The 13074-nt window shown below is 45.0% G+C and overlaps 1 protein-coding gene across 1 annotated transcript in view; it reads right to left on the minus strand.

The window, feature by feature from the left end:
• The window catches only part of RHBDL2 (rhomboid like 2), a 40162-nt gene extending 32022 nt beyond the window's left edge, over positions 1 to 8140 (minus strand). Inside the window, 1 exon segment of the mRNA XM_040619303.1 lies at positions 7528 to 8140. Coding sequence (XP_040475237.1) covers positions 7528 to 7642 — 115 coding nt within the window. The 5' untranslated portion in view covers positions 7643 to 8140.
• Positions 8141 to 13074: the final 4934 nt, after the last annotated feature.

The raw sequence follows: 13074 nt of genomic DNA on the forward strand, positions 1-13074 counted from the left end.
CCTGTTGGGATGACCACTGGGTATTGTACGTAAGTGACGAATCACTGAGTTCTACACCAGAAACTAGTATTATGCTGTATGTTAACTAACTGGAATTTAATAAAATCTTGAAAAAAAAAAAAAGGAGTCACATGCTCCACAGACTGAGCCAGCCAGGCACCCCAGTATTTCATTCCTTTTTATGGCTGAATAATACCGCATTGTATAGATATATAAACACATTGTTTATACATTCATCTGCTGAAGGACATTTACATTGTTTCCGTCTTTGGCTACTGTGAAAAGTGCTGCTGTGAACATCCCTGTGTATTGTTTGAATATCTGTCTTCAGTTATTTGGGGTATTTGGGGTATATACTTAGGAGTGGAATTGCTGAGCTATAGAGTAATTCTATATTTAACTTATTGGGAAACTCTCAGATTCCATTTTAAACTGGGGATAATTTTAAAAAATGAAAATAAAAATAAGGTGGGGACAATGACAGAACTTACCTTGTAGCATTGTCGGAAAGATTGTTGGAGGTAATGCATGTAAAGCACTTAGAATAGTATCTGGCACATAGTAAACACTCCGTAATTGTTATTATTAGCTATGGATGGATGAGTGGGCGTGTGGTTGGATGGATGGATGGATGGATGGATGGATGGATGGATGAGGCTGAGTATAGGGCCTATTTTCACACTGCAAGCTACTGGGAATCACTCCTATTGAATTTATTCTTAAAAATATTTCATTAGGCAATTTCCACGTTACAATAGATTATATCCAGTAAATTTAGGGAAGAAAAGAATTCCCCTTTTCTGTCACTTTTCCCCAGCAACTTTTCTGAGAAGAAAGCTCCCTCCTCTAGATTTTCCATCCTCCCACTCAACCAACCTTCCAGGGTCAGACACTAGGTCCGTAGACCTAACTATTTCACTAATATTCCCTGAATGTTGTCGATTATTTCTAGATTGACTTGTCATAATTGGCAAAACACAATGTGGCTTTAAGATCTGTAGCTTTTAACAGCAAATATTAAAGCATTTTAAAAATAAGTTCAGGAGGTGCCTGGGGGACTCAGTCAGTTAGCGTCTGCCTTCGGCACAGGTCATGATCCCAGGGTCCTGCGAGGGAGCCCCGCATCGGGCTCCCTGCTCAGTGGGGAGTCTGCTTCTGCCTCTCCCGCTCCCCCTGCTTGTGCTCTCTCTCTGTCAGATAAATAAAATATTTTATAAATAAATAAATAAATAAATAAATAAAAATAAGTTCAGGGGCCCCTGGTGGCTCAGTAGGTTGAGCACACAACTCTTGGTTTCGGCTCAGGTCATGATCTCAGCGTTGTGGGATCGAGCCCCATGTCAAGCTCTGCACTCAGTGCGGAAACTTCTTGTCCTTTTCCCTGCCCCCACCCCCGTACTTTTCCTCTCTCTAAAATAAATAAATAAATAAATAAAATCTTTAAAAAATAGTAAGTTCAAGGGCACCTGGTTAGCTCAGTCAGCAGAGCATGCAACTGTAAGTTTGAGCCCCGTGTTGGGTGTAGAGATTACTTTTTAAAAAAATAAACTAAAATCTTTAAGTAAATAAATAAAAATAAGTTCAGTTAGGGATGATCAACATTGTATTAATAAGCTCTACTGTGAATTCAAATACCATATACAATTACTTTACGAGGAAATAAAATTCTACATTGTTAATACAATTTTATAGCTAAAAAGGAGCTAAAAAATATACGAAGGATTGCATTTCCTCAAATTTTTCTCTTTTCTCTAGATTTCAAGTTTTCTAGAAATTTTACAAAGTCAAGCCCAGCATTTTGGGTAGTTTAGAGAAACGTATTTCCCACGCTGCAAAGGTATCTGACCCATTCGGCTTCTCCAACACTCACTGGGGGTCTGCTTTCTTCCACGGCGCGCACAGCAAAGAGATCTGACGTGTAGTTCTAGCTATTTCAGGCTCTGGCAACAGATGAACATGTTGGTAGCAACCGTACCGTGTGGGTTTTACCTCTCTTCTCAATGACGGTCACACTCTGACTTCGAGCCCTGTCTGTGGGCCCTGTTCCTTGGAGACGGGGGCCCCTCCTTGATTAAGCAATGCTCCAACATCTGCTGCTCGATGCTCACGGGTGTGCTCCCCGACTCTGGCATTCCCTGTCCCTCCCACTCCCGTTTCTCTTCTGCTCCCACACCTGAATTCCTGAGCCCAGTTCACCACCTTGGAAACATTCCGGATCAAACAATGAAAAAGATTATCCAAAAAAAAGAGAAAGAAAGAAAAGGATTATCCATACTCATGAGGCTGTGGGAAATGGTACAGTTTTGGAAGGCAATCGGGCAGTACCCAGAAAATGCGAAAAGCATATACCTTTCAACAGAATCACCCGACTCCTAGAAATCTATCCTGCAAATGTATTTGAGCAAGTGCACAAAGCTCTATTTCAAAGATGTTCGGTGCAGAACTGCTTATAGTAGTGACAGATTACAAAGAACAGGAACGTACTTCAATAGGGTGGTTGCGTTTTCTGACAGTTTTCACTCTTAGGTGCTTCTTCCTTATGCTGTGCTGAAATCTGCTCCTGGGTCCAAGGTTTTCCTCCTTGGGCTAATCTCAGGTTATACCATTATTTTGCCCTTGCATGGGTGTGGTCTAGGTACTCCATAGGCTCTACAGGTCAGAGGTGGGACAGAGTCTCTGGAAGCATACTTTAGATGACCAGAACTTTTGAAGGCCCAATTAAATAAAGCAAGAGTCTCAAAACATCTCAGCAATGATTACAACACATCACAGCCGAACAGAGATATAAAAGCATCGCAGCTGTCACATTATTCACTTGGTCACTCTCATCACGGTGTTATGTATGGAGTGGAATTATTTACTGCACTCACTGACTGTGCCTTCTTACTCACTAAGCAAAGATCATCCAAGTTTCTAGAACTTTCTTTAATGTTGGCTTGATGTTATGCCTTACCTCCTACCTTCTATCTTTAGCAGGTGTCTGTCAACTCTTTGTTGAAAACAATCTCTCTGTCTCTCTGTCTCTGTCTCTGTCTCTGTCTCTCTCTCTCTCTCACACACACACACACACACAGAAACACACACACACACACACACACACACAGACCAAAACTGGGTGGCACTGCTGTAATAAATTCTCATCCTACTTATAGGGAACAATGAGGGTAGACTGATCAACAGAATTTTGGAGGAGTAGAAAAGACTCACGGCCTTCGAGTTAAAAATGAAAAAAAAAAAAAATGAAGATGTTCCCCTGTGCACCAAAAGCCAAAGACCTTCCCTTTTTTTTTTTTAAGTAGGCTCCACACCCAGCATGGGGCTCAAATGCACAACCCTGAGATCAAGAGTCACATGCTCTACCAACTGAGCCGGCCAGGCACCCCAGTAAGTATTCTTAAGAGGAAAAGTGGAAAGAACTTCCCTACATCCTGACTTTATCTGGGATAAGCACTGCTCATAGTATGAATCATGAAGCCATTGTTTCGGCCCAGGAGTAGAAAGGGCAGGGCCGTGCTCATTTACCCAAAACACTCTTCTGCTTAAAAAAGAAAAGAAAAGAAAAGAAAAAAGAAATGAAGAAAAAGAGATTTCCATTAGGAGAGTTACACCGGAGATCCTTGACAATGGCAAGGGATTTTTCCAAAGACCTTTTAGGAGCCTTAATATACCACATAGTGTCTCCCAAAATTATGTTACAAATTACAGCCAGAAAATTTTAAGAGATTGCATTTCAGACCCTAAATGATTCCATAAATGCAGGTGTAAGGTTATTTATAAAGTCTGTCATGTGAGGAGTATTAATTAACCATGTTTAACATTTTGCACCCAAGGTCCCAAAGAAGAAAAGAAAACAGAACCTCAGTGAGTTAATTGTGCCCCTTCATCTTTAAGTAAAGCTTAACCTCTCTCTCGAAGACCAGTTTCTGCACTTTAATGAGCTGAAGCACTCATGAAAACAACTTCCCAAAGCACTTTTCCTTGTATCTGTGTGACACACAGATAGATCGCTTGGTGTCAAAGATCCTAGGCACCGCTGAACTTGACGTTCCATGCCAAGTTTATCCAAAACTTCTGTTTGTGGTCACACACACACACAAATTTTTTTAAAAGTCACTTTCTCAAGCTTCTTCACTTTCTTCTCATTTCTATTTCTGGCACTATCAAGTGATTTATTTTTACGAGTCTTTTCTACTCCTCAAACAAGAAACAAAGATTTTAGTCACTGCATGCAGATTACCTAGAGGCCAGAACTCGTGGAGAAGAGAAATCACGGGAGACGTCAAAGTGGCAGGGCAGGCCTGCTCACTCCCTGGTCAATGACGGCTCCAGCGAAGTCCTTCGGTTCACATCCATCTACAACGGGCCTCTGGGAGCAGCTAATGACATGCAAAACTGTAAGCGTTGAAGCTGCCAATGTCAAGGGCTCCCAGAGTCTTCTCTTGATTAACACTTATATAATGGCCATTTGTCAGGGTTCTGGGGGAATTCTTCATCTCATGAATCCTGGCAGGCAGCAAGGACCACTTCCCGGTACGGAAGGTAAAAATCCCCAGTCCTCTCGGTTCCAGGTCCCTAGGCAGCTAAGGTTCCGGTCGTGACTTGGGCGTCACCGATCAGCCACACTTGCTTAGGATTTTTGAGGCTGGAGCTTGAAGACTGGCCACGTTCTTCACAGCGGTGCACTGCAAGCAGCACGTCCAGTGTCCATGCCGCTCAGGTCAGAGTGGCATCCGGCACCCAAGGCCCACCGAATCTTCCATGCAGGCTGCCGCAATGAGCACACAGTGCAGCCCCAGCAACGGGGCCATCTTCACCGACCTGGCCCTGCGATGTGATTTCGGCGTAGTTCTAGACGCCTGGTTTCCTTTTGTCTCAGCGTATTTTCCAAACCTTGTTTCTGCAGCCTTCCAGTGATTTTGTAACCTCCCTGGGATACTGTGATATACTAAGATATTTTTGCTCTTCCTCCCCAGTTCCTGGCACAGAGCTCCTAAAACCCTTGGAATTTCCAGAGTGACAGGGGTGGGAGGGGCATCTTCTGTTATTTATAATAAGCCCTTTTTAACCAGACCTGAGCTTCAGCTCAGGAAGTGACTTGGAGGATGGGGGCTGGTTGCCCAAGGAAATAACGATGGGATTAGAGGGTTGGAACTTTCAGCCCCACCTCTGGGAAGGGAAGAAGGGCTAGAGATTGAGGTGTATCAGCAATGGTCAATCACCAATCCCGCCTATGTTATGGAACTTCCATGAAAACTCTACACAGAAGATTCAGAGAGCTTCCAGCTTGGTAAACACAGAGAGGCGCTGGGAGAATGAAACACTCAGAGAGGGCGTGGAAGCTCTGTATCCTTTCCCATCCACGCTGCCCCATGCATCGCTCCCATTTGGCTGTTCTTGAGTTGTATACTTTATATAAAAAACCAGTAATAATAAGTACAGCCCTCTCGTAAGTTCTGAGAGCTGTTCTAGCAAATTACTAAGCCCAAGAAGGGGGTCACAGAAACCCCAACTTATAGCCAGTTGATCAGAAGCCCGGATTCGCAACTGGCATCTGGGGTGGGGAGCAGTCACAGGGTACTGAGCCCTTAACCAGTGGGGTAGTTAGTGTCAGAATTGCTTGGTGTGAAAAACCCACATATTTGGTGTCAGAAGTGTGAGCAGGAGTTGAGAAATAGTTTTTCTTTCCTTACCCAATGTGCGTTCAATCAAATTCATTTACTGGAGTAATTAGCCAGAATCAGTTTCTGTGCCCTGTAGCCAAAAACCTAAGTAATAACACCTCAGTACCCAAGAAACTCTTCTCAACTCTACCTGGGGTCTTCTTTTTGCAAGTTAAACTCAATTCTTGCTCTGCAGCAGGGAGACACAGTGTAAGGAGAGCGCAGAACCAGGAGACCTGCTTTCTGGTCTAGACCTCTGCCACTTCCTGGCTGTGTGAGCTGAAGCCAGTCCCTTCCATGCGCTGAGCCATGACTCTCTCACCTGCACAGTGAAATGAAGAGTCTGCACCAGACCAGTCGTTCCCCAAACTAGTTCTGCCTTAGAATCCCCTCAAGAGTTTCTTTTTCAACATTTGTTTTTATACAGCCTCCTGGGCCCCACTCCTGAAAAAACTAATTTAATCGATTCAGCAGATCTCTGACAAGCGACACGGAGGCAGGAACACCTTTGAGAACCACAAACTAAGGCCTCCAGGGTCCACTCCTCTCACAAACTCTGTGATCTTCCAGAGGAAAGCAGAGACAGTTTTATTGCCGTATTTCTTGTGCCCAGAAAGTTCCTGGCACACAGGAGGTGTTCGGAAAATACTAGCATCTGTGTAAAGGGTAAACAAACTCTGCAACTTTTCTGTAAATCTAAAATTACTCCAAAATATAAAAAGTTTATTTAAAAGAATACTGGAAGGAAAAGGGAAAGGGAATTCTATCCAGACAACATTAACCAAGAGTCTTATATCACTTTGTGTTGAAAAGTGCCTTCCACCACCCCAATCCCCCCCACCCCATTATCATTCTGCCATCACTGCGCCATCAGAGGAGACCGGCAAAGCCACTATTCTGTCATGGCTACAAAAAGGTTTGTCACCTGTCTTTGTGCTAGACACTGTGAAGACTCAAGTTCTGCTCCCAGCACACCCCTTAATTTTACTGTGCCTCAGTTTCCTTGGCTATAAAATAGACCCCCTTCCTCCCCTCCGTATCATACAGAATTATTGTAAGAAGCAAATGAAAGAATAAGAGTGGCCGTAATAGTGAGCACTTACTAGGGGCGCCTGGGTGGCTCAGTCAGTTAAGCGGCTGCTTTTGGCTCAGGTCATAATCCCAGGGTCCTGGGATGGAGCCCCAAGTCAGGCTCCCTGCTCAGGGGGAGTCTGCTTCTCCCTCTGCCCCTCCTCCTGCTCCTTCTCTCTTTCTCTCGTGCTCTCTCTCTCAAATAAATAAATAAATCTTTAAAAAACAAAAACAGTGAGCACTAACTACATGCCAGATTCTATGCTAAGCACTTGAAGAGCATTCTCTTCATTAATTTTCACAACAACCTTATAAAACAGGATAATAACAAAAAATGAAAATAAAAAAATAAAATAAGATAGTAATATCCCCACTGTATAGGTAAGGAAACTCAGGCTTCCGAAGGAACTTGATCCGGGTAGCACAGCTGGTGAGGGAAGAGCTGGGAGAGGAGCCCAAGGTGTCTGAGTCCACAGACCTTGCGTGTTCCTCTGCCCTGAGATTTCTATGCACCAGGGGTTAAAGAGGTATACATCTGTATTTTGATTATTTTCATCCCATTCTTCCCTCTACCCTAATCCCCCTCTTCTTCCTCCTGCTCCCCAAACAGACCCAGACTAGAGCCCGGGAGTTTCCAAATGGGGGCCGTGGAAGTGGCAGGTCATCGGCCCAGAGTCTGGGGTCGGGAATCCCCAGCATTCCCACTGAAGCCGCAGGGAGTCGAGATGGACACGGGCACCCAGGAAAGGAAAAGCATTTGCCTCTCTGAGAACCCAAATGTCTACGTCAGGCTCACCTTCCCTTCTTCACCTCACCCAGGAGAGCACAGGCGAGGCCACCCACCTCAGGCCAACTCCTCTTTGGCAGAAGAGACTTTTGATCATCAGTTTGTGCTGCTTCCCTAGTTGCATTCACATGAGTAGGTTGTAAATATCTGAATTGTTTCTTTAAACAGCTGGCCCCACCCATTCATTGGTACCAGGCGGGCCCCTGCCAAGGCTGAGTCCAGCCTTGATGTGGCCTGGGAGCCCAGGAGGCTGGGCGGCAGGCTGTGCTGGGTGTACCCGATTTTTGCCCAGCCGGGCCTGGTGGGGAGGCTTTTGGTGGTGTTGCTAGGCAACCTGGGTAATTGGAGAGGCCATGGATTGGGCTTCTGGGCCACAGAGATTAACAGCCTCCTTCATCACACTGCAAGCCATCATTATCCCCTGTTCCAGAGGCCTGCAGCAATCTCTGTGGTTATAGCCTGAAAGAGTGCTTTTTTAGCTACAGAAATTAAGAACCAGCTTTTCAATATTACGGGTTTGTGGCTGTGGTTGTTTTCTTTTTGCTGCATCTCTGCGGATACACTTGGAACAAATAAGCGAACGATGAAAAAATAAATGTCTCCACAAACCCCCTTCTCCAAAAGTTTTTCTTACTTCTAACGCAAAGCAAACTTGCACTCCCCGCGAAGGCAGCTAAGGTAGAGACATGTCCTCCCGAGGTCCGTGCGTGCCCACGCCACGTTCAAAGCTGCTGCCTTCGGATCCCGCACAACTGGGGCTGTGGTTCGGGGTGGGGAAGCCAGGGCCTTGCTCCTGAGCAAAGCCTTTCAGCAGAATAATTTCTGTCTCTCCCACTCAACAACAATCACAACACCCCCCTTCCCAGTCTCCAGCCACTTTCACTTATACTATTTCAATGCCTCCTCCCGGCTGCCCTGTAACGATGACGTCACCCCTACTTGCATTTTACGGATGAACAATTAAACAAGAGGCACCCGTGATCATATACCTGGCTAGTCACACCAAAGCTGAGACACAAACCCATTTTTCTGAAGCTAGATGGGCTCTCCACGATCCACACTGATTCCCCCCGACATAGAACTTCGTACCTGATTACAACATGTGTAATAGTAATAACAATACTCACCGGCGTAGAGACACAAGCACTTCATCCTGTATCTCATACCATCCTCCACACAGCACCCTTGCTGATTGTGGTCAGGCTTTCAAAGCTGCCTCGTGTACACTAAGGAACACAGTCTGGAAGAAGTCCCAGAGCTGGACACCCTGTTTAAGTAGGTTAACAAGTCTACCAGCGTACAGGGCTGAAGGGAAACACTGACCCTGCGCCATCGCCGCCTTCATTCGAGGAGTTGACTCAGCTGGGCAGCATTACGATACTACTGTCAGTCCCCTGAGTAAGGAGGCAGAAACACTGCTTTCATTAGATATTTGTAGTTATTCTTCCAAAGGGCTTTCGCTGCCTCATCTACAATGTTTCTTGAATAGTGGTCCGTCGATAGTGACCAACTGTGTAAGTTTGCAGAGGACTAGGGATTTCCTGGGATGTGGGACTTGGGGTTTTAAAATCAGGACAGTCCTGGGCAAACCGAGGGGAGTCACCTCTCCTAGACCACCTACATTAGAATCATCTGGGGAGGCCAGGTGACGATGCCTGGTTTGCATAGGATTACTATGGCAGTGGTTCCTAACCTTGGCTACACATCCGAATTCCCTGAGAAGATTGTAAAAAAAATACTAACTCTGGGCTCATGCACCAATGGGATCAGAGCCCCTGGAGCGAGGGCCTGAAGACTGGTGTATTTTAATGTACAGCCCAGACTAAAAACCCCTACCCTAGAGATTTGGATTCAGAGGGTCTGGGCTGGGGTCTTTTTTTTTTTTTTTTATAAGATTTTATTTATTTATGTGACAGAGAGACAGCCAGCGAGAGAGGGAACACAGCAGGGGGAGTGGGAGAGGAAGAAGCAGGCTCCCAGCAGAGGAGCCCGATGTGGGGCTCGATCCCGGAACGCCGGGATCACGCCCTGAGCCGAAGGCAGACGCCCAACGACTGCGCCACCCAGGCACCCCTGGGCTGGGGTCTTACCCAGGAATCTGCATGCCTTTTTGACAGCTCCGCAGGGAATTCTTATGTATACTGTGGTTTGATAAGCAATGATTCTTATGTGATGTGTGCATTCACTGGACAGGCATTCCCTGAATGTCTTCTGTATGTTGGGCTCTGGAATCATAAGGAAAAAACAAACAAAAAAACTACTTTCTATTCCCAGGTCCTCCCTATCCAGGGAGGAATAAAGAGCTATAAATTGTCCCAACGCAGTATGCTGTGGTTTAGCTTTATACGTGACTCAGCCCCATCAGGGTGATTATGGTTAATCAGTTCCCAGAAGCCTAGTGTGATAGATTAAAGATGGAGTATATTATTTGCCATTCCTCCCACTAAGAGGTGGGGTTCGTTTCTCCTGCCCTTGAATCTGGGCTAGCCCTGTGACTGGCTTTGACCAGTAATAGGTGGCAGAAGTCGTACAATCCAAGGCCAGGCCTTAAGAGATCGGCAGCCCCACTGTCGTTCTTCTTGGAAGCCTAAGACCATAAAGAAGGTTGACTCCTGGGGTGCCCGGCTGGCTTAGTCAGTAGAGCATGCAACTCTGGATCTCGGGGTGGTGAGTTCAAGCCCCACATTGGGCATAGAGCTTACTTTGAAAAAATATAAATAAATAATAATTTAAAAAGAAGGTTGGATGGCACATGATGTAATGAGTACTGGGTATTATGTTATATAAGACTGATGAATCACTGACCTCCACCTCTGAAACTTATAATGCATTATATATAAATTAATTGAATTTAAATTAAAGAATAAAGTTCTTGTGAAAATAAAAAAAGTGAAAAGAAAAATCATGGAAATAAATAAATAAATAAATAGATAGATAAATAAATAAATTAATTAAAAAAGAACGTTGATTACCCTGCATGCTCTGATGAAGCCCGATCTATTCGTATGGAGAGAGAGGCCATGCAGAAGAGCCCCGGGGTGCCAGACCCAAGCGTAAGTGAAGCCTTTTTTTTTTTTTTTAGATTTATTTATTTGATGATAAGGCAAGAAACAACAAATATTGGAGAGGATGTGGAGAAAGGGAAACCCTTTACACTGTTGGTAGGAATTCAAGTTGGTACAGCCACTCTGGAAAACAGTGTGGAGGACCCTCAAAAAGTTAAAAATAGAGCTACCCTATGACCCAGCAATTGCACTACTGGGTATTTACCCCAAAGATACAGACGTAGTGAAGAGAAGGGCCATATGCACCCCAATATTCATAGCAGCATTGTCCACAATAGCTAAACTCTGGAAGGAGCCGAGATGCCCTTCAACAGATGACTGGATTAAGAAGATGTGGTCCATATATACAATGGAATATTACTCAGCTATCAGAAAGAACGATTACCCAACATTTGCAGCAACATGGACAGGACTGGAGGAGATTATGCTAAGTGAAATTGGTCAAGCAGAGAAAGACAATTATCATATGGTTTCACTCATTTGTAGAACATAAGGAATAGCAGGGAGATCAGTAGGGGAAGGAAGGGAAGAATGAAGGAGGGGTAAACAGAAGGGGAATGAACCATGAGAGACTATGGACTCTGGGAAACAAACTGAGCGTTTCAGAGGGGAGGGGAGTGGGGGATTGGGTTAGGCCGGTGATGGGTAGTAAGGAGGGCACTATTGCGTGGAGCACTGGGTGTTACACGCAAACAATGAATCATGGAACACTACATCAAAAACTAATGATGAACTATATGGTGAATAATATAGCATAATAAAAAATTTTTTTAAAAAAGGTTTATTTATTCGAGAGAGAGAATGCATCCAAGTGCGAGTAGGGGGAAGGGCAGGGGGAGAGGGAGAGAATTTCCAAGCAGACTCCCCGCTGAGCAGAGCCCACGGGGGGGGGGGGGGGGGGGGGGGGCTCGCTCTCACAACCCTGACTGAGATCATGACCTGAGCCGAAACCAAAGGTCTGATGCTCAACCAACCGAGCCACCCGGGCGCCCCTGAGTCAAGCCTTCCTAGACCTCAGAGCCCAGCTCGTCCACCAACTGAAGACAGCCAGCTTGGTGACCCCAGCCGACTCCACACAGAGCAGAAGAACTACTCAGCAGGACTCTGCCCAAATTCCAGACCCACAGAAGCATGGCAAGATAAAATGATTGCTGTTTGAAGCTGCCACACTTTAGAGTGATTTGTTAATACAGCACTAGCTACCAACATATCTCATCAGAAGTAGAAGGCAGAATGGCATCCCATACCATTCTGCCTTCCCGTTGCCATTGCTCATCTTGGTAGCCCTCCACGGAGTAGACCGCTGGTGCCTACCTGAAAAGTTCTCCATCTCGGTCTCTATTCCTGCCCCCCTCCAAAACCAACACACACAACCATAAATCAGAGGAGAGCAACTCTCTGCTTAAAGCCTCTCAACGGTTGCTCACTGTCATCGAGATAAACACAGGATCCTTACCAGGGCTGGTGAGGTCCTGCATGACCTAGCTCCTGCCTTCTTTGTGGAATTTTACCGCTCTCCCCCCACCATCTCTGTTCTGTCTTTTCTATACAAATATACGTAGCTTTTTATTGAAGTTGAGTTGACGTACAATATGATATTAGTCTCAGGTGTATAATAGAATGATTTGACAATTACATACGTTACAAAAGGCCCACCACAACAGGTGTCGTTACCGACTATCACCGTACGTTATCACAGTCGTACTGACTATATTCCCTCTGCTGGACTTCTCATCCCGTGACTTACTTATTTTATAAGTGGAAGTCTGGCTCCTTAATCCCCTTCACTTTTTTCGCCTATTCCCTCACCCCCCTCTCCTCTGGCAACCATCAGTTTCTTCTCTGTATTTACGAGTCTGTTTCTGTTTGTTTGTTATCCATTTGCTTTGCTGTTTAGATTCCACATATAAGAGAAATCATATGGTCATTGCCTTTCTGTCTGACTGACTTCACTTAGCCTAACACACTCTAGGTCCATCCACGTTGTTACAAATGGCAAGGTTGCGTTCATTTTTATGGCGGAGTAGAATCCCATTATATATATGCCACATCTTCTTTACCCACTCAGGTTGCTTCCGTATCATGGCTATTGTAAATAATGCTACAATTAACATATGGGTGCATACATCCGTTTGAATTAGTGTTTTTTTTTTCTTCAAGAAAATACCCAGAATTAGAATTACTGGATCATATGCTATTTCCATTTTTAATTTTTTAAGGAACCTCCATATTGTTTTCCACAAGTTCTTCTTCCCATCCCAAGAACACCCCAAGCTCTCTCCTGCCTCAGGGTCTTTGCACTTGCTGTTCGGTTGACCTAAACCTCTCTCCTCCATCCCTGCCATGCACTCTAACATATATACACAAGGCTACCTCCCTCATGACAAAGAGCACCTCCCTAGGAAGTCTTCCCTAACCCACCCCTCTGCCCACCCCATATATTCTAGCAGATTCCCCTGCTTATTTGCTCCCAGCACTTGTTACTATCTAA

Source organism: Ursus maritimus, unplaced genomic scaffold, assembly GCF_017311325.1.
Source record: "Ursus maritimus isolate PB19 unplaced genomic scaffold, ASM1731132v1 scaffold_32, whole genome shotgun sequence".
Classification (NCBI taxonomy): domain Eukaryota; kingdom Metazoa; phylum Chordata; class Mammalia; order Carnivora; family Ursidae; genus Ursus; species Ursus maritimus.